The following is a 22,787-nucleotide window of genomic DNA, read 5'->3' on the forward strand; positions in this document are numbered from 1 at the left end:
GGAGGTAGGGGGAAACCGGAGTACTGCCTTAAGTGCCCCTCTGAAACGGTGTACCACCTCCTGGGTATTTCAGAGCGTGGTGTCCAGCACTGGTCAGCTCCTCCACCTCCTCCTTCCTCTTTCTCCTGCACAGCTCCCTCCGCTCCATAACAATCTTTTACTATCTTCTCCTCATTTGTCATTTTTTTTATTCCTGTAGTGCCTCTTGTGATGCCTCGACTGTGCTGTAGGTGTGAGGGCTCTTGGTCCCTCTTCAGTTTTTCAGAAGAAGAAATTTGTAGGTCTGAAATGTCTTAAGCTCACAAGCTAGCTGTTCATGGCTAGTACGGACTCTCTGCAGTAAAAATCCATTGAACCTCACAAAAAAACGGCAAAGATATACAAAAGTATCCAGTGTGGAACACAGACACTACAAATGCAGTTAGCAGAAAAAGGCACAAAAAAACACAGCTGTAACAAGAGAGAGGGAGGTTGCTGCTTGTTTACCCGTTGCTATTGTCGCTGGTCGATACTCCAAATACCCAAAACATTGATGACAAATGGGATTTGTGCTTCCATTGGCCAAAAAATATACTACACACTTGCTTTTGGACTGCTGGAAATTGTGTGCTTTCTTGGCCTAGAAGCTAAATACAGTAATACAGCAGAAAACCACGATGCTCATGAGACATTTTTAGAATAGACATCACTGGAAGGATTACCCAAGCATGACACACTTAATTTGCAATTCTCCCTTAGTTTCTTCTCCTTTCGATGAAGTCTGTATCTTCCTCATTCATCCTCTGTGCTCTGTTGTATGCAGCAGAAATGGCCCAAGCATTAAGGAACCCACAGCACAGCACTTCCACCCCCACTACCCCCAACCCCTGGGACAGGACGCCCCAAAGAACACTGCTATAACGTGAAAACACACTTTCACACAGTGGGCCAGGCCAAAACTCCTGAATTATTCACTCAAAACATCCTCCTCCAAACTGCACCTCATGCTGGCCTTCTTTTTGGAGACCATGTAATGTTTTGGTGGATCCCAGGGGCTAATGTTAGGTTTATGAGTGTGTGTAGGTCAAAATGATAGATTTTGTATGTGGAACCTAGTTGAGTCACTGTGATGAATTAAAGCAGGTGCTGAACTGGAAACCTTTCTCTTACTGTATTTAGTAACTACAGTTACTAACTTTTTGAAATACACGACTGTGCTATGCTCTGCTAGCTAGACTGCAAGATTAAATTGTATTGTATTGTAGATGTTTATTTTTTTTAAATCTTTGCCAGCCAAACTAACCTTTTTACACAGGGGGACACTGGGGACAGAAGCGAAATCCAAAACAGTTTTTGACTGCAGATGTCTTCTGCATTTGAATAATTCAGATAATGATAAAAGTGATAGTTTGAGGTAAAAAGGGAGTTGGCAGACTTGTCAAGATGTGTATTTTTTGTGGCGATATGGTTGAGCTGGATACCTTTAAAACAAAAAAGATGGTAATATAACAATACTTGGTGTATGATACCAGTACCTCAACAATATTTATTTATATGTTATCACTTATACTGAATTTATCGTCATGGCGACCTGTATTGTTTGCCATGTTTTTGTGGGGTTCGGTGGAATCTTTTTTTTTACTGCAAAGAGTCCATAATGGTCCCGAAGAAAGCAGCTTTTTAAAAGTGAACAGCTAGCTTATCAGCTAAACCCATTTGAGACCTATACATTTCTTTTTCTGAGACACTGAAGTGCCACCAAGAGCCCCCCACGCCTGCAGCACAGTGGCGTCACAAGAGGAGCTACAGGAAACAAAAAAGGGACAAATGAGGAGGTATCCAGGCGAGACTCACAGCTAAGCCACACATGCCACTGGTGAATAAAACAGATGAACTGCTGACCTCTTCCCAGAAGATGTTGAAAGTCTGTTGTGGGGTGGAGGGAGCGAGGGGGAGCTGCACAGGAGGAAGAGGAAGGAAGAGGTGGAGCTGACCAGTGCAGGACACCACGCTCTGAAACAGGGACAAACTCAGGAGGCGCTGCACCGTTTCAGATGATCAGGGAAGGACTGCAGGCAGCCAGCCAGGTTTCCTCCGGGTGCTACAGTTTCCTCTACCTCCAAAGACATGCTGGTCAGGTTGACGCACAGTGGCGGTGTGAACACAATTTCGTTGTACGCTTGTACAATGACAAATAAAGCACTTACTTACTCACCTATCATTATCTATGGGAAGCATGCTATTCTACTTTTCACATAACACTAGTCACCCAATGCACTTCACTTCAGGAACCATTTTTCTTTTACTCGGTGGTGGCACACTCACACATCACTCACACTAGCTTTCTGGTATTCCCTCACTGTCTCCCATCTTAGCCTGACATACTCAGCTTCCGGGCATACTCACAAGGTTGTATGACTACATCGACAACCACAGCACGATAATGTCCATACACTATTATTTATTTTACTTTTCTGTTACTGGATAGTTTATAATTTCTTTGACTGGGACAACCAAATAACTTTCTTGACTTAGGTACAAGTTTTTGGTTCTTAGCCCTAGCCTTTTTCCCATTTAACTGCACCCAGCCCTGTGTTATATGGTTCAAATGCACTAACTATGGGTTGTTTGGTTTCTGTTTCTCTGTCCATTGGATCGTTCTCGTGTTTAAAAAAAGAAAGAAAGAAAAAAAAACTCAGCTGCGAAGAAAAAGCTTTCATTCAACTGTGAAGGTTAATGTTACTGACACACAGAGCTGGGGAGTCACATTACCTTGGAATGTGGCAGGAAGTGGACATACATCGCATTCGTTTTACATGCTGTTGTTGATGCTATATGCCTGAAGCTTGTAGTGAAACGAGTTTGCATGTCAGCTAAGGACAGCGTCTATGGAGAAAGCGCAAATCGAACAACACTGGCTTCATAGGGACTTTTTCTGTCTCTACAGGAAATATTACACCCTCACCGCTATGTGTTTGTGTTAGCAGAGGTGCAGATATCGCATACTCCACTGTCCCGAGGTTACTGCAGTAGTACAAGTGCAGGTAGCAAACATGGAATGAGTAAAGTCACCCTGAGTTCTCTGTGAGCCGCTTCTGGGCCGAGGTTTAGCCCCCGCTACATTTCCCTCTAGTATGTATTATTCATTGTCCACACTCTCTCTTCATCAGTGCATCTCTCTGTGTCTCCTGGCTGATTTATAAAATGGTCAGGTCTCCTCTTTTGCGCTTATCAACACATTGAAGACGGCATTTGGAAATCCAGACAGCTTTGACAATTTATTTATTTACCTCAGGATGTGATCGCTCTAAAAAGATAGGCTGTTCTTTCAAAATAAAGTGGGATGCAATACGCTGAATGTCAATGCTGTTATTTTAGACTTTTCACACACACACACGTTTTCTTTGAGCGAGTGTACAGATCAAGACGCAAGACACTTTCATTTGACTTTTCTTGACAGATTCCATTCCTCCAAAATGTCACTTTTGTTGTGCACTTCGAGATACCCAAAGTACTTAGCATTTCATTATCCACACGCATTGCTCTCAGTGAAGGTAACCACATGTTCCCTGGGAATGACTGACGGAAAAGTGGATGGCAATCTGCAGCAACGGCTTCTTCTTTGGTCCAGAGATGAATCTCAATGAAAAGACATTATTGCTTTCTTCCATTTGTAAAACTGTATTGTTATAAGTGTAGATATAAACTGGTCCCGGGACAGTCAGACCTGAAATGCCCTGTCCCTGACTATGGTCCTGCTGGTCTGCGCTCTGATATCCCCGGTGTTGAGTTCTGTGGTGTCTGTGGAGCCTGTGATCGGCTCCATAGTGGAATAGGAGCTCCTGAACTGTTGTGTACACTCTGGGGCTGTTCAGGACACCTCCCTCTGTCTCTGCACACAGACCTGTCTCTTCTATTACTGTGGGGTGGATGTTTCTGTAAATCCTTATATATCTGTAATGCAAAACCTGTGTTTGTGTGCAACGGGAGCCTGCGTATTTGTGATATTCATATCACTAGATAATCATTACAATGCTTCTAAAAGTTCCTTTGTGGCTTGGTTGTGACGTCTGCTATTTTAAGCCTTTGGATTTTTCTTCCCTTTGCATCCAGTAAGGTTATTCTATATAGACACAACATTCCACACAGCAGTCTGCCTGTTATTGACAAGGCTTCCTGCATCATTAATGCTCATAGATTAGGTCATGGTTTACAGTTAGTAGGTCAAACAGTACAGTCCTGGAAACCATTGCACATATGAGCTACACATTTTTCAGTTATGAAACAATTACAATACAATACATACTCTATACTTACATTAAACTTGTCGACTTTTTACAATTCAAATAACATCTTTTTGGTGATGGACATGCAAGGTGCGTATTTACATAAAAAGGGGACATTGAACAAAAGACAAATGGAATCCAAAGCGAAAGGAGGTTTCTGTATAATGAACTTAAGCTAAATGAGGCTGACGTTAAATTAAAGAAAACTTGCAAAGAGAAGTAAATGAAATGATCATGTGTTGCCACGGACACTAAGGACACTAGTATTCTTCATAAGCGGTTTGGTGGTGATCTATGATGATCTATGAATGGGGTCCACGTTGCAATGAAGGCTGATATATGCTTTCCTTTGTGAGCAATGTTTTTGTCTATTGATTTGTGATATGTTATTAACTTAATCCAGTGGGTGATGATGGCTGTCTTGTTGGTAACACTTTACACTACCCTTGATACATTGTACCTGCCAAATTTTGTACAATGTAATGTGCTGTGTAACAGTGTGTAATAGCTTGTACATGTGTTTCATACAGATGGAATAATATGTATGTGTAGTTTGGAGGTACATACTGCAACAAGACATAGGAACCTAACTTTAACCCTACGCTGACTACAAAAGGTACCTCCAAAGTAGTACCAATACACATTATTCCATTGTGTATATAGTACATAGGTACACGTTAGTTCAGAATGATATAAAGCAGATTACATTGTACTAAATTTAGTTTGGTACAATCAATGTATTTGTTTTGTTGGACCTCGTGTCTGCAATAAAGGTTGATGATATAAAGGTAGTGTAAAGTAAAGTGTAACCTTTTTGTTTTTCCAGTTTTGAAAAATATATTTTGTTAGTGATTGTTAGAGAGATGAAGGAGTGGGTTGTGATATTTATTTGGAAGGGCTGTTTGTGTGGTGCACAGCGATGCATTTAATGGAATCCTGCAACCCAAAATCATGGAGAGTTTGCCAAAATAAGTGTACAGGTGTGCATTCCCATGTGACATGCAAAAGATTATTGGCTTTATGTGCATTTTGAGCAAGTGTCAGTGTTTGATAATTCCATTTTGTGCAATCGGCTTTTTGACAGATGAAATCAGATGGTCTATTCCTAATGCCAACTCCAAACAAGGCCCCTCCATAGTCTTGACAATCAAACCCATGAGGACCTTCTTGCTTACCTGCTGTTCTACTGTGCCTCCTAATAATAATTAATATTTTTTTATTTTTTTTAAATCTAGAAGTTTCTATTTAATAACTTCACAGATTAAATAAGGCAAACTTATATCACCCTGGTGTAAATTTCATGTGGTTCACGCAGCAAAGTGAGCACTAAAAGTAGAACACACAGAGCATTCTAACTCCTAAACAGAATTGACAGACAGTTTATCTTTAGCCCCTCCCATCTCGGCGGTCCCGATGCTGAGTCGGACACATTCTCCATTCCCGGCACTGATCATGGCAAACAAACGGGTGGGGGAAACGATCAATCGGTAAACACAAATGAGAATGAATGTCCCTGTGAAGTATCCCAAAGTAATTCACCTCAGCAGCAGCTTGAGGACACGCTCCACTTCTCTGTGTTGTGCTGAGCTGGCCAGCCTGAGACCCACAGGGATAGGACACACACGAGAGCTGCCAAATGCTGAGGGGATCGGACAGAGTTTTTTGGGGGGAGTGCCTGGCACGGCTGGGTCATGAGTATGGAGGATAGATGTTATATTTGCACATCCCCACAGGAAAGCATGGTGATGTATTGTGGTGTCTCCAAGGGCAAAGCTTGATCAAGGACAATGCTCCGTCAGTCCGCCCATATTTATATGATATAGTTTTTGCAGTATTAGGTGACACTTTATCCACATCGCAAGAAGCCAAAATATATTGAAATCACTAAGGTCTTCCATCTGACTGAGATTTACACATTCATAAAGGCTTGGTATTGGTGACACAAGTTCAGTTTTAATCATGATTTTCCTCATTAGTTAGTTTGATTTAGTCTTTTTTGGCACGATTTGATAAAAACTTAAAGCAGTACTAAGTAACTTGTTTGCGAAAATCCTTTTCGTAGTCCCACTGGTGGTAATATAAGTGTTGATGGGATGATTGGGGGGTCTTTCATCTCCCCCTGGTGTCTCTGTCCAGAAAACTGCACAACTTTCCTGAACCGGGTCGGAGCCACCAATGGAATCACGAAGAAGAAGCTAGTGGGCACTGTGGGCTAGCGCCACTTAAACAGTATTTACAGCCAAGTTTGAAAAGTTATACGATCCAAAGTATAGTTGCACAATATTAAACATGTCAATTTTCTAGCACTTCGACAACGTGAGTTTCATGTTTACAGTAGCAGCATTTCCTCTGTCAGTGGCTGACCATTAACATCTGTGGTACACCGTCAGAGGATTGTTATGCGACTGTGGCTGAAAGTCTTTCGAGAGCTTGCATTAACGCAAACCAAAAGATCATAAATCTGCGAACACTGCATCTGGAGACTTGCTAGTTTCCAACAGGGTCACTTCCTACAAACATGTTATTGGATTAGTGTTATAGTTGATCCCGTACTAATCTAGTTAGTCTAACTCAACATGACAGTGTGTTTCAATGTGGAACCTTAAAACAACATGCTGCTTCCTGGGCAAGCTGTAAATACTGTTTTTCAGAGCTGAAGGTTGTTAGTATTGTTTATGGTGAATAGCGTTTTTTGTGTGTAACACACTCCAGTCACAGTGATAAGGCTATGGTGGCTATTTGTAAATTAGTGGACAGGAACAGTTTTGGACTGATGTGCTGGATTGGGGAAACATGCTAAAATCAGTTTTTGGAACCTAGATTTCCCAGAAGGAGAAAGAGAGAATCTATGCTGATCCTTTACTTTGGAGATTTACAAACATGTTCTGTTAGTTTAGCAGTAAAAATGTCCAGTCTGTTCTCAAGAGTAATGCGCCTCCTATCTATGTTTAAAAGGTTCAATTAACTGAATCTTCCCCCAATAAATCTCATCAGATATTTATCAAAATATATAATAATAATACAGCTTTCTTGAGTCATGTGATAATGCTAGACCAGTGGAAAGCACCAGACTATCCCCTTTGCCAGAGACGTCTTCAGGAGGAGCATGGCATAAATCAGTCCATTTGAGGGGTGCTGTTGTTGTGGGAGGGAGAAAGGCCTGCGTTTCCCTCTGAGCTGCAGATAAAGAAGCATCGATCTGTTCTGCTCAGCACAACAACCGTCCCAGACTCACTCATCACGCTAAATTTAGACCGCAAAAAGTCCAGCACACAGCAAACAGGGAGGAATTCACTGAGAGGGGATAGAAAAGACTAAAGACCCAGTGCCAGCACTGCAGCCCTGTTCTGCCAGTCTCCAGAGTCTCCAGGAGGAGGGTCTCACTTACTCTCACGGCCCTCATGTGCTGCAGAGTCTAGGACTGGTTTGTTATGGTCACATGCTTCTGTATGAACTGACCTGAAGTCTCTCCTTATCTAAACCTTGTCATACATGCAGCACGGTAGGAGCATTTATGGTCACTTGAAACACTAAAGATAAAGCAAAACATTTGTGAATTTTTTTATTTGACAATTTTAAAGGGACTAGAAGTAAGTTGTCATTTTGATACTCACTACTGCCACCTCAGGTCTTACGCATTTCTGCAGTTTCTATATTAAGCATACTCGTGCATGACAACACTTCGGACTCAAATTAACAACTCTTTGAGTGACAGTTCAGTCTTTAGCAGCAGTTACCACAACTGCTGCTAAAAGACTGGGCTCATTCTACACATTAGGACATTGCTGGAACATGTAGGGAGAGGAAAATACATAATTTAAACTCCATCTAGTCCCTTTAAAGACAAGATAATTATTTGAAGTCTATAAGAAAAAGTGCTTTACATGCACATTTTACTGTCACACAAGTATTGACTTGCTTGGAAAACCCTGTGAAGGGTTGCAAGTTTCTCACTGTCACTAAGTAAGTTTTTTCATACACATGACGTCGCTGTGTCCCCAAATACGTTTGACTAATATAACAATCGTAATGCTGATTTAATTACAATTACAAAATCATTTTGCACTATGTAAAAGTTGCACATATTTCAAGTTTTTTTCATAATTTATTTTGATAAGTTTCTTCAACAATGTGAAACATGTATTCTCATTTGCAGCTTAAGGTAACTCAAATCCATTTATAGAGTTCTGTCTTTTTTGAAGTCACTGAAAGCGCATCCTACAGCAACATATAAATGTACATGTTTCTCATGTAGCCTATAGTTTGTCCGAACAAAGAACAATCTTTGTCTTGATTTGTTGCTGTAGCTTTTCCTGAGTTAAGGAAGTGTGGGAGCAGAGCGGAGCCACTGTCAGGTGAGTCGGTGACTGCTTCAGGGACAGAACGAGTCCTCTCATCAGTGGGCGGCTCATTAGCACCATTTATGAGGCTGCCAAGGTCCTGCCATTTGAACAAAGTGCTCTCTAAGCCGACACACTCAGTATGTGTTTCTCGAGTCATTAAAATACAAAGATAAACTCGTATTTGTGTACTTGAAAGTGCTGATCAAGACCATTTCCCAGACGAGCCTCCAACTTCAAGAAAACAATTAATCAGAAATACAGTATATAGTTCACTGGGCTGCATACTTTGATATGAAGCGTAGGAAAACTCTGTTTAAGTGCTGACTTTACAGATGAGATTCAGAAGTAGATTCATAATTGAATCTGGGAGTCAAAACAGAGTGAAATCTGTGGAAAGTTTATGTTGTGCTCAAATGCCATTGACTATTTCTTGCTGAAACTATACAGGCAGTGACTTGTGATCAATTTTCTTTATACACAGTGTTTCTTGTTCATATCTGGCCTGCCAGCTAATATTTGTACATGGCATTACTGCAGTGTTAGCTTCACCATCTGATACTGCCAAGTCTGTCTGGCTGTCGCTCCATGCTATCTTTCCTGTGATTTATGTGAACTGCATCTCTCCTGATCCATCATTATCGCAGTATAGTGTTTCAGCTCTGCACTGGGCTTTAGAAGCACACATTTCTAAAGCCAGTCCCTGTGGTTAGCCCCGCTACCCTATCTCCACTTTACGACCTTAATAGTGTATGTGCGTCCAGTGCAGCGCACGAATAATGCTCTCAGCCAACCATCTGAACAGCATAATTTCATCTGTATCTCTCTACCATTATCAAAACAGGTTGTCAGGACCTCATGAGTAAGACCTAACTTGACACAATAACTGTGGTTTATGCAAAAGTACATTTACACTGAGTAACAGTTGTCAAGCCTAAGATCAGGGGTAGGCAACGTCGGGCCCTCAAGATGGTTTTGAGAAATACTATTAGAGAAAGCCCATTAGAGACCAAATACAAAATAAAGTACTCAAATAATTTGGATAATACTGATAGCATATTTTTTTCATAATATCTTGCCAAACACCGCATTAATACATATATGATATGATGATGATGTATTATATATATATATATATATATATATATATATATATATATATATATATATATATATATATATATATATATATATATATTTTGTATTTTGCAATTGCCTACCCCTGCCATCATCTACTAGAGGTTCCAAACAGCCTTTCTGACCACTCAGTACAGAGTATATATCACCCTGAAAGTAAAGTAATAGGTCTTGTTGTGTAGAACTCGGTCTAATGAGTTTTGGTAACAAGAGACCAACTACTAATACAGCTTTAATAGCCTTTCAGCCTAATAGAGTTCCATAGTTGTTTGTGTGCAAACAAATGTACATAGAACACATTTCTTAAGACCCTGACACTTATATCATCTTCATAATGATTATTACACTCAGCCCATTAGGCTTTTATAAAGCTGAGCTGTTAGCTGAAGCCACCGACGCAATTTTCAGTTCAGACCTGGCACTGCTGTCAAGTATACATGCCAGGTGTGAATGCCTTCAGTGCATTTTAGGTTTAATTGCACAAAATACAAAGGTAGACACATTTTTCTACACAGTTTTTAGCCAACAGATATTCAACCTCTTGAACTGCCACCATAACGTGATGTTGGGGTTTGAACACCTGAATGATTCTGGGAGCTCTGTTGTCGGGGTCTTTGTGCCCCTTGCAGGGTCTCCCAGGGCAAGCAGGACCTAGGTGACGGGTCAGACAAAGAGCGGTTCAGAAGCCCCTTTTGAGAGACCAACAGGCTGTCCTTCTTTGTACCCACGAAATGCAGGAGGAGCCATAGGGACTGATGCTATGTCATCTGGGCAGCGCCGACGGCTGCCCCTACGACCCGGAGATGCACAAGTGGAAGAAACTGGATGAATGGATATTCAACCTGCCTGGAAACTCAAATATTCTTCACCAGTTGTGCAGTTACAAATGAAAAATGATAAATATTATGCCAACATGTGACTGGATCACCACATTGTACTGTTAGTAGTTCAGTACTCAAATATACTGCGATAACTGAATCGTGGCATGGGTGTAAACTGGAGAGGCCCATGGACCCTGGGAATCAACTTGCTTGTTAATGCTTTTCTTCGAGAAACTTGATCCTTGACTCAGATGCATTATGGAGCACATTATAGCATGCTGAGCAAATTATACATTTATTCTTGTATGTTGCAGCTTTCTCCTGGTCTTCTCCTGTCTCATCCTGTCTGTGTTCGCCACCATCCGAGAGTTCAAAGACAACTCAGAGAGTGCCTTGTACATCCTGGTATGTAATCATGTACTTTTACCCTTCCATTGATCTCTTACTTGTTAACACTGTTATGTGTCCTTCAGGAAATAGTGACCATTGTGGTGTTTGGAGTGGAGTATATTGTCAGGATATGGGCTGCTGGCTGCTGCTGTCGCTACCGAGGATGGAGGGGCAGGCTCAAATTTGCCAGAAAGCCTTTTTGTGTCATAGGTGAGGAAAGGATGTTGGTCATAGCTTGACCTTGAATTTTGTCTCTTCAGTTTGTGTCCTAATCTTGAATACAACATAACAATAACTTAAATACTGTATATCCTTTAGACTTTAGTTTGATGCAGTTGGTATGATAGGAAAACTGAGGAACTGAGACTTACATCTCACATAATGGTACTCTGCAGTGTGTAAGCCTTGACTGTTTCTCTGATTTACCTTTGCTAACACATATCTATGAAAAACACCATACTTTTGTCGTAACTGTAGATGGTTTACAGTAAACAACGCAGACAAAACTGACCTTTCACAAAATCCCACCCCAAAACGGTCATTGTCCAATCACCTCATTGCAACTGTTGCTACCAGACACACCTTGGATATCCTCCCATAGAAAATAATGGAGAGGGACCTGTTTCCGGGCATAGCAAAGGCGGTGTGGCCTTAAGTGATAACAAATTCCTACAGAGTGGAAATATCGAGGTTATATTGTGTAGAATAGTTAGATTTTGGATACAATAAAGTCCACACAGTCGTAATTTATTTGTTCAGTCAGTAGTGCGCTCTGCTCCTGTAGGTTTAGCTAGCAGCCAACTTAACAATCACGCTCATATTGTATCAATAACTAACAAAAGAAGAGAACTTACCTGGTATTGCAAAAGCATGAGTAGTTCACACAACTGTGTCTGTTGCATATAGCATAGCTCTAGGGCAAGAGATATTTTCCAATTTCCTATCACGTACTTGAAGCTCAATAGCAATGTCCCATTCGTTGCATAATTTTACATATTCCTCTACTGCAAATTGCAACCCATTTTGCCTCGATCTGGAGGATATTGCGCTGGTACTGCACCAAAAAGAGCCACTATCATTACTTAAATTGGCACCTGATCATAAATGTTATGATGAATCTAGCCCCCAGAAACAAACTAAATGAGCTGTGTCCTTGTGAAATACAGACATCATGGTGCTGATCGCCTCAGTGTCTGTGTTGGCCGCTGGCTCTCAGGGGAACGTGTTTGCCACCTCAGCCATCAGGAGTCTGAGGTTCCTACAGATCCTCCGTATGCTGCGGATGGACCGCAGAGGAGGCACGTGGAAACTGCTGGGCTCTGTGGTCTACGCTCACAGCAAGGTGAGCAGGATATTTTAGGATGAGAATTGTTTTTAATCACAGAATGTTTTGGTGTTTTTAAGAGTGAACTACTAGTTGTTGTCGGCAAGAAATTGTAAAATATATATACAAACGTGGAGGATGCAAAAAGGAACTACAAAGTTAATTTTAACAAGATAATCAAAGAAAAATTCACTTCTTGTATATGTGCTGTAGCAATTGTTTTTGAATTATTTGTTTGAGTCAGAGCAATAGTTACTTTCCTGAGTAAAACTTTCAAAGGATTCAACAACACAGTGGGTCTATGACAGATTTACGCCCTCCCTCCCTCCCTCCCTCCCTCAACATGAGTGCTTAAACCAGGCTTTACGACAAAGATGAACTCTAGGAAGGTGCTCTCACAAACATGTCAGCAGTAAATATAACACATGCTATAAACACTAAGACGATGTCGTTGTTCTAGACCGCGTTGCCTTGTAGTAGATACAAACAGCTGCCATGTCGAGAAAATAAGTGCAAAATGAATCTCTCGGTTTGTCCTAATGAGTTTCAAAATAGATTCTTCTCCTCACTAACAAGCTGCAATTGTTCTTGTCGGGTTCGCTATTATGTGAAGCCGAATGGAAGTGTTAAGGGCGGTTCATTTGTGGAGCCCAGGGAAATAAAGCTTGTTATGAAACATTCCGAGCCACAGAGGGCAGCACGATGGTCCGATAATGTTACAGCAGAGACACTTTTGCCATTTCTCAGAGGTCACATGTCCGTCTGTCCCGCTCAGGAGCTGATCACGGCCTGGTACATTGGCTTCCTCTGCCTCATCCTGGCCTCCTTCCTGGTGTATTCAGTGGAGAAAGAGTCCAACGCGGAGTTTGAGACATACGCCGATGCTCTGTGGTGGGGACTGGTAAGATGCAAAGGATATTAAGATTTGTATTGAATCTGTTTAACAAATTGTGTCTGTCTGTGCCTCCCACAGATCACCCTGACCACTATAGGTTATGGAGACAAGGTTCCCAAGACGTGGAATGGACGTCTGCTGGGGGCTGCGTTCAGTATGATCGGAGTGGCCTTCTTTGCTCTCCCTGCTGTAAGTCATCATTATCCAGAAAAGTTTATTGCATCATTATTTCTAAGCTATATGCAAAAATGAAGCAAAATGAAAATGTATAGAAGAGGACTTTAGCATACTGTTTGATAATGTATGAAAAAGCTTTTGAATAATTACCCAGAATAAATTGAGCTGCTGTATAAACAATCAGCAATAATCTTTTCCCTCTCAACTCTCTCCACCTAAAATTCTACACAACATTTTTACTTATTTTCTTCACACAGCTGTAGGGAAAACTTTAGCCTTCTTTGTTATTCTGTTTTTAATGAGTCGCCGGGGAGATTCAGTGAAACTCCAGGTGGCCACACATCTGGGAGTAAAGTATATGCCACTGCATCCAGGAGAGAACCACAGCAGCCGACGTGTCCTGTCATTTTTGTGGCATACTGTCCATAATACCTACTATTTCCCTCTTTACATAATCCCTGTGGGACACGTCACTTGTATTTACCGATGTTTCCGTGAAGCCTTAACTGTAAAAACACGTCACCTGAAATTTGAGCACATTACCGTCAGCAGTCTCTCACACAAGCAACGATATCCAGCAGCTGTCAGTGTGTTGGAAATTGACAGTTTTTAGCAATTTTTTCACACATTTTCAAGAAAACATAGCAGATGTGACAATTTAAAGAAAAATAAAGTCCTAGTTGAGTGGTCCTCACTTAATAGCATGCACACCTTTTGCACAACTTGTTCAGGATCATGTATAGTTTGGACTTAACTAGAGATCATTTCATGTATCTTTTAGTAAAACTTACATGTACATCTTTTTTTTTACCTGGTTGTATATGGTTTAGTCCAGTGTAGTGAGGGGTCTTTCATCTCCCCCTGGTGTCTCTGGCCAGAAAACCACAATGGCAACATGAAGAAGAAGCTAACAGGCTAACGGGCAAAGCTAACTGCGGGTTAGCGCCACTTAAACAGTATTTACAGCCAAGTTTGAGTGATGAAAATTGTCTCCATTGTGTAATTGGATGCACAATATCCCTCTCTCACTTTGTCTTTTCTCTCAGCTCTCACAGACCAATGAGTAAAAATCTGCAACATGCTATGACACCTGCAGTGGCGCTTATGGCCTCTAGGGGGCATGAGTTACTTAGTACTGCTTTAAAGGGATATTTCAGGATTTTTGACATGGCCTCATTTCCTAGTTATTTAGTGTTGTTGATTTCTGGATTTTTTTTTATTTTTTATTCATGCAGTCCTTATATTTGAAGAGTTTGGCGGCACTAGGCTAGTGCTAGGCTAGTGCATATCTATGGTAACTAGTAGCCTGCATTAAATGCAGTCTGACCCAAGCCCAGTGCACCTGAGGCAAATCACTTGTAACACCAGACTACCAATATAAATGTCTGTCTGTTGACTGACTGATTTTTTGAATATAACCATTTTACATTTAAAATAACTTATATTTGAACAGCATCAGCTTCCTGGTTGTAAGCGATGCAGCGGCGGAGTGATCTGCTCGGTTACTGGATCTACAGTAGTTTGTTTACCTGCGGCCGGCATTACTACGCGTGGAATTCACAAAGGAGCTTTCTACAAATCAGATATGGCAACGTTTGGAGGACTACCCGATAATTTAGAAGGTTTTTAATGCAGGGTACTAGTTACCATAGACATGCACTAGCCTAGCACTAGCCTAGCACTAGACTAGCACCACTAAACTCTTCAAATATAAGGACTGCATGAATTAAAAAATATATATCTCCAGATATATCTCCAGAAATCAAAAACACTCTGGATAACTAGGAAATGAGGCCCTTTGTCAAAAATCCTGAAATATCCCTTTAATGTCTGGTAGCACATCCCAAGTGCTCAGTCAAACATTTTTTGAGGTCGTATCATTTTGTTCATGAACGTCCAACCATTATGTTTACTGCTATTAAATACTCAGTCATTTATTATTATTACTTTTTGTCATTGCAGGGCATCTTAGGGTCTGGTTTTGCCCTCAAAGTCCAAGAACAACATAGACAGAAGCATTTTGAGAAGAGACGTAACCCTGCAGCCAGCCTCATTCAGGTTTGTGACATCAGCCTCAACCAAAAAGGAATCCGTTATCCTGTTCCTAAAGTGCAAGAGCTTCTCAATTGGTATAGTTCCGTAAACAATTTGCATAGAGTTTAGATTTAGCACAAATTATAGTCCAATCTGCAACAATTTAAAACTAGTTACAAAAGGACAAATTGGCCAAAAAGTGAAACATATTGACGTATAACCCTATGCATTGTTTTAGTGTGAAATCCAAGAAAGGACACTGACTTGTTGAACCCTTTTATTGCGTGCAAATGAAATGGCTCGACACGGTATTTTATGCCAACAAACAGCTCATATACATTTTTACTGCCTCTCCTGCTCCAGGCTGCTTGGAGATTTCATGCCACCAACCTTTCCCGCACGGATCTGCTGTGCACGTGGGATTTTTATGAGCAGACTGTAGCCGTCCCCATGTTCAGGTGAGCTAGTCAAATATTGCTGTGCGTACCCAATACATTCTCTATATCATATTCTGCCATCTCTTCTAAACTGGGGAAGCCAGGAGGAAAACTGAGCCCACTCAACATTAGCTTTTTATTAAATCTACAAGTAAATTATCACTATAAGCTTCTGTAAGTGCTCATTTGTCATACTATCTTAAAAGTGTAGGTAGTTTTTTTTGGCAATGGCACCAAAACTCTTCGGCAAAAGTTTAGTGGAAGTCTGCCAGTAGTTACTTTACTAAATTAATAACACTTCAGATCTACGATGATTCAGCATTACTATGCTTTCTTCTTTTTTCCTTCTCCACGTGTCTGTAAGTAACAAATCACATCCCTCCAGCTTTGCGGAAAGGGCAATGGTTAGCACTTAGCAGACAGGACAAGTGCCAGAGCTAATTGTGCATCACTGTAATCGAGATTTAACCTTTGAACAGTGACACGCTCTTTGCCCCTCGTGCAGAATAATCCCACCTCTGAACCAGCTGGACCTGCTGCGCAATCTGAAGGGCAAGTCGTTCAGGTAGGAGAATGATTTGCATGAGGTTGTTATGATGATTAGGATGTTGGTAATGAGGATGAAGTAGTTACTGTAAAGGCAATTCATTCACATACTGTCCTTTTTGCTTTTCTCTCATGAATAATTGTTTTTTTTCTCAGCAGTCAAAATTTCAACAGCTCATGAAGAAAAGTATTAAAATGTGTGTCTTAATAATGGTGGTAACTGGCTAGTTAACTGGCCTTTGAAACAGCAATGCTTTGGAAGTACTGTGAAAGCTTGAATAATGCATTCAATAAGACCTACATGGTACAAAACAACAAACTGCTGTTTCTCATGTGAAGTCCAGACTCCTCATGTGCAGAAGACATCATTGTGTAATTCTGTGCTGCTGTTTGTTACAGGAAGGACAATCCAACCGACACCTCTCCCAGGTCTGTAATATGATTGGCTCGTATTTCTCTCCAGCTCTTTGGCTCACAGCTGCTGCTCAGGGGCTCTTCTTGGGGGAGTGTGCTCTTCAGGCGTGTGTGTTTGTGCATGGTGCTCATGGTAACCTGTGGTGAGGATGGGTAGGAAGTGTGTTAGTGTGTCAGACATGGATGTGCGCCTCCTTCAAGAACGGTCATGCTGCTTTCGCTGACACGCTCAAAGAGCAGCGCACCCTGGCCTCACTTCAACCCACATCTTTATGAAATATTCACCGACCATTCGCTGTTCTTTGATGCTCTAGCTGCTAGCCTCACCCTGGGGAGAAGTGGATATGGACACTTCGCTTTGCTTCTGTCACTGTTTTTGACCAAAGCGTGAAGCTGTTGACAATGTGGTAACATTTTATCATGACTTTCTCTTTTACATACATTAGAGTGATTGGAGCAAGCAGGTAAGCATTTGAAATAGAAATGATACAAAATCATCAATGCTTTTGAAGTTTAACCTTTGCTCCTTAAATTTTCAACGCGCCATCACCAAGCCCCAAGTGACAGTTTAAGGTCTCCTTTAGACACTGCACTTATAGAACAGAAAAATAAACATAAAAGGCCAATTACATGAGACAGCTGAATACACATTTATAGTAGATTACAGTATTGTGGTATTTTTTTTTTAGATTTTCTTGTAACTACACCAGTTAAAACGAATACAGAAAATGTAAAGGGAGAAGAAAAAGTGAGTTATAATAAAGTGTTACTGACTGACCGTACTCGCACACTGCTCTTGTTGTCACTGTATCCACTGCTATCTGATATCTGTGTCTCCCCCTATGCCACCACTGCAGTAGTGAAAGTGCACATAAAGACACTCTTTGCGGTTGCTGTCCAAGAAACCTTAGGTACAGTGCTGCACAGTCACTAACTGCACTGCAAGTCTGTGTGCTTCCTCCCATTTCTACTTTGAGTTCTCTCTTCCTTTACCGATATGATGAAATTCACCTTTAGTTAAAGGGAGGTATTATGCAAAATCGGCTTTGTAGAGCTTTTCACCCTGTTTCGATGTTGTTCTCTCATCAAAAACATATATGGAGTTGTGTTTCGAGCCACTCATGCATGTTTGAGTAATTCTCCAATCCTTCCCACTAACTATATTCTTATATTATATTGTATGCCGTGGCTGCAGCTTATACAGTGCTCTTCTTGTTTACCCTCCCGTGACCCTATGCAACCGGGGAGTGCTTCACTTCCTTTGCAAACTCTGGCAACGCTTATCGCTCCATTGAAGAGCACCAACAGGCAAAAAACCTTCACCGAAGCTTCGGGAGCAGCCTCTGCTTTGAGATTAGCTGTTTACAATCACTAAAGCATTTTTTAAAAGACAAAGTGTAAAATAGTGATATGTTTGAAATGAATACCAAGTAACTGCACAAAGCATAATACCCCCCTCTTTAATTTAATACTAAATGATTTACCCTATTTTATACAGATATTCACAAGGGTTTTAAACGTAATCTGTTTTTTTGTTTTGTTTTGTTTTGTCTTTACTTTTCTCACACAACGCAGATATTGAAGCTTTTTACCGCCATGTTAACGTTGATTTATGGTTTCTGTTTAGCAATGTCTTTATGCCGTTGATTTGCTTGCCGCCTTTTTGCCTAATCAGCCTTTTTGAAATCTTGTGTTCAGCAGGGAAAGGTGCACACACTGTAGCAGACACCTAGAGTGTTTCTGAAGGACCATATACCTCTCTGGTGATTTATGTTTGCACGGTTTCTGTTCACTGGTTTGTTCTTTGTTTTTTTGTTTTTGTTTTTTTGTTTGGAGACGTGCGGTCACTTAGCATCCCCATGCATGCTCGCTTGTACGCTTCCTGCTGCTTGCCTGAAGCACTGAATGTGTTCCAATGTGGACATGGCACCCTCAGCTCTAGGACAGTTTGCATTGCAGCCCAGGTAAGCTTCACTACAGTACTATATAAATCAGGTTAACCAAAAAAATAAATTAAAACTAACATAAATTAAACTGCAATTAAGCATGGGACAAGATGATACTATATTGATCTCACAATGGAGAAATTCACTTGCTATGACAACAAATGTCAAGAAAACGTGTGATTAAAGAAGAACAAGGTAAATGTGCAACCAAGTAATAATAATAGAACAAAGGTATCTTGTGTATGTTTATGTGATAAGGCAGAATTTCAGACTTACTTTGCTGTACTTTTACGTCATGTAGTGTTGAGTGATGTTGTGTATATTTACTATGTGCTGGAATTGAACTGATTTTCATTCATCTTTGGCTATTAGATTTTTATTTCACCGTAATTGCCTTAAACATACAAACTCCGCACAGTAAGGTCCAGGAATCAAACTCAGGACTGTCTTTTGCTCTAGTGCTATGATACCCAGAATAACGTATAACTTGTAATCTGTTATTGTCCCATGCCTAATTGAAAATACTGATGTAAAGAATTATGATTTTTTTTGTGTGTGTGTGAGTTATCAATCAAACATTTTGTTGCTTGTTGTCTATAGCCGCAAGCCGAGTCTAAAGGACAAGGTGTTCCCCAGTCCGTCAAAAGCTCCTGTTGTAAAGATCAAAGCTACCTCTCCCGGTCCAGAAGAGGGCGCCGAAGCCAGTCCCAGTAAAGTCAGCAAGAGCTGGAGCTTCACAGACAAGAACCGTGGAGCTAAACACGCTTTCAGAATGAGGGGCACCACCTCGCGGCAGAACTCTGAGGGTGAGTGCTGCAGTGAGTGATGATGACAGTTAGACCTAATAAAGAAACATCATTATGGCAGTGCTGTTAAGCTTTGTGTCAGACTCAAAAATGTATATTGGAATGGGTACACAAGTCCTCATTGTGCGTACAGTTGGCAGTATACAAAAAAACAAAACAAAACTTGTGAAATGTGAATATATAAATAAATATCATACATCCCTGTGAGGATAATATATGTATATAATGATTATATCAACATGGTGCTGCTTACACACTGACAAAATTGCAACATGAGTAAAAAAATAACATAAAACAATAACACGTAATGTAATAATGTTGTATTTGCCCAAATGTAAGTAAAAGTATTAGTATAGCCAAAGCAGGAAGAGACATTATGTGCTCAGGTCAGAGACATTCATACATCACCAGTCCCTGTGTCATTGTGTCACTGTGTGCAGATTTGTATCTCTCACTATTTCTTTGCATTTGACCAAAGCCAGTTCTCATTAGTTGTGTTTCTTCCTCCGCTCCATGGCATGTTAAAGTGCTGGTTGAAATGCAGGCCGAAGACTTTGGACTGAGGAGTTCACCAGGTTAGACAAGCCATAACATAATTTATATTTACTTACAGTATAATTTAGCCCATATTAATTTATTTGTAGTGTTCTTTATTTTCAGTAGCTTTAGAGGAGAGCACACTTTTTCAAACATGAAGTAAATCGCCTTTAGTGGAGCCCAGTGCCATGTTTGGAAACTGATTTGTCAGTCATTCTCATCCAGCTAGCCTTCATAACAAATCTCTTCCATGTCTCTCCTCTCTCTTCTTTGCAGCAATTGAAGGTTTAATAAGTAAGACATTGCCACGTTTTGCTGGTTGGCTTCTTTGAAGGAAATGACCTAAAGTTACAGCCAGCTGCATTGGTCTGGAACTCATGCATGTATGAAATCTGCCAAGATTTGATCACTTGACCTGAACCCCACATTACAGTGTAGCATGTGGGGAAAAAGTCACAAAGATGTAAAGGACTGACAGAGGTGGGTCGATTGGCCCAAACCGTTTCCCCTCAATAATACTGACACAATTCTACATATTGTAACAAGAGAAAACATTTAAGGTGGACATCCATCCATCCATCCATTCATTCCTGTCCTTTCTATGTTGAAGGGTTAGCAGCAACTACAGGCCTTTGGTGCGGTACCCACAGAACATTGTTTTATTGCAGGTTTTTGCAAAATATGTTTGTTGCCTGTACTGTAGGAGACAAAACCTACAGCAGCCTCAAAGGTTTTAATGACTAATCTATAAGTAACGTTTCAAATGAATAAACATACAAATATAGAATCGTAAAAGTAAAAAAGTAAAAGTAAGTACCCACCTCTGGACATTTTCACAAATGCAGCAAAAAGCTGAGCACTGGGTTCAAGTCAAGTGGTGACAAGAGGATTTGACAAACCTTGCATGGAGACATCTCACTTTCCCACCAATATTGGTAATAAATGTCAACTAATTAGCTTTTAACACCAATGCCTGTTCACTAAATGCTTCTAAACCTGTAAACGAGTCTTCACGCTGAGCTATAAAAAGCTCGTTCAAACGCTAATATAGCATTGGCTAATTAATACCAGGAAAGAGTTATATACTGTATTTAGGCAAAGCTTGTTCCCATCAGCACTTTCCTTCAATTTTGCACTAAAGTATGTCCTTTATTCACCAACGCACACAGACAGATTTAGCCGTGCAACTGATCCTAAAACCCAGAGTAATGAATTTGTGCACTTTCCAGGCCAGAGGACTTGAGATATGTGCTTTGCTTCTGCTTGTGCACTGCAGTGAGTTAGCGCGGGTTCTGTTGTTGACTGTCCTTGTGCTTGCAGAGGCCAGTCTCCCGGGAGAAGACTTTGGAGATGATAAAAGCTGCCACTGTGAGTTTCTCACTCAGGAATTACCATCAGGACTCAAGGTCACTATACGAGCAATCTGGTGAGGACAACTGTGAAAGATGAGGTTCCTGTTCTTTAGTCAGTGAGGACACTGAAAATAGGAGTGCATGTGGGTAATGATACATTAAAAAGCATGCACTTTGTTCACAGTCGAACAAAAACACAATCTCATCTCAGGTGTTGTTGTTTCATTTGAGAGTAGAATAAAATCTGTTAATAAATGTATATCAAAGGTAAGACAACAAAATACTAAGAAACCTATGTCCAGGGCAAATGTCATGTTGTTCTTGGGCAAGACACTTCAACCACTTTGCTTTTGTATGAAAGCGTTTGCGTGAAAGTGATAATGCATTTCATTGTAAATTGACTTTGATTGTTTTGGAGTCGTAAACAATCCAAAGTGCTATATGAGACTAAAGTGCTGTGTATGACTAATGTTTTATGATTACTGTTGTTGTGGCTAGCGTTATGAAGTTTCTAGTGTCCAAGCGGAGGTTCAAGGAGAGCCTGCGTCCATATGACGTGATGGATGTGATTGAGCAGTATTCAGCTGGGCACCTGGACATGCTGTCCCGCATCAAGAACCTACAGGCCAGGCAAGTGCACCACCTCATTCATACAAAGTAATCCACTGACCCATGTCCTTTCTAAAGTCAGCAGAAAGAGTTTTGGTGCTCGAAGACTTTATGATTGTTACTGATATGAATCATACAATTGTGTGATGACGACATTGTTCTGTGCTTTGTCTGGATACACACATGCTGTGAACTGCCTGTGTCATTTGTGTCATGTGTTGTATTCAGATCTCTCTTTCAGACCAGTCACATTACTCCTAATGGAGAGGCTAAGTCACACCAGGCACAAGACCTCATAGGTCCCATTTCAGAATACAGGGGGTCAATAGAGTCTATGGTAAAAAGATGTTCACATGTCAAACAGATGTTAGGTATACTGTAGTTCAGAGTTTAATATTGCAGCATTATATAGTGGTATGCATATCGGCCCCCGTTAAACTTTTCAACATTTTCCCATGCTATGAACCATAAACATAAATATATTTCTTTGAAATTTTATATAAAAGACACACAATAAGTGACACACAATCGTGAAATTAAATTAATACATTATTTAGAATTCAGAAAAACTGAAAAGTGTGATGTGCATAAGTACCGGCACCCCTTTCCTTTTAGTGCCAAGAATTGCCTTCAGAAGTTGCCTGATGATTTCTGAATGATCACATTTTGACCCAATGACTAAATAGAGTTTACCTGTGTGTAATCAAATCTCACTTCAAATACAGTACATCTGTGATGGTCTCAGAGGTCTGTTAAG

General features: G+C 40.6%; 1 protein-coding gene across 11 annotated transcripts in view; it reads left to right on the forward strand.

Moving 5' to 3' along the window:
• Nucleotides 1-22,787, forward strand: part of LOC306963840 (potassium voltage-gated channel subfamily KQT member 2-like) — a 33,602-nt gene that overhangs the window by 4,144 nt on the left and 6,671 nt on the right. For 2 of the 11 annotated variants that reach the window (XM_079557567.1, XM_079557572.1), the window contains exons 2-16: nt 10,878-10,968; nt 11,037-11,163; nt 12,120-12,295; nt 13,053-13,178; nt 13,251-13,361; nt 15,312-15,407; nt 15,747-15,841; nt 16,326-16,385; nt 16,766-16,795; nt 17,638-17,691; nt 19,327-19,532; nt 20,060-20,107; nt 20,346-20,363; nt 21,390-21,495; nt 21,920-22,051. In XM_079557567.1, coding sequence (XP_079413693.1) covers nt 10,878-10,968; nt 11,037-11,163; nt 12,120-12,295; nt 13,053-13,178; nt 13,251-13,361; nt 15,312-15,407; nt 15,747-15,841; nt 16,326-16,385; nt 16,766-16,795; nt 17,638-17,691; nt 19,327-19,532; nt 20,060-20,107; nt 20,346-20,363; nt 21,390-21,495; nt 21,920-22,051 — 1,476 coding nt within the window. Of the gene's footprint in view, nt 1-10,877; nt 10,969-11,036; nt 11,164-12,119; nt 12,296-13,052; nt 13,179-13,250; nt 13,362-15,311; nt 15,408-15,746; nt 15,842-16,325; nt 16,386-16,765; nt 16,796-17,637; nt 17,692-18,616; nt 18,745-19,326; nt 19,533-20,059; nt 20,108-20,345; nt 20,364-21,389; nt 21,496-21,919; nt 22,052-22,787 lie in introns of those variants that run through there. The other 9 variants (XM_079557569.1, XM_079557573.1, XM_079557571.1 and 6 more) reach the window with 7 other exon arrangements.

The sequence above is a fragment of the Gobius niger genome (assembly GCF_951799975.1).
Source record: "Gobius niger genome assembly, chromosome: 6".
In the NCBI taxonomy this organism is placed as follows: Eukaryota; Metazoa; Chordata; class Actinopteri; order Gobiiformes; family Gobiidae; genus Gobius; species Gobius niger.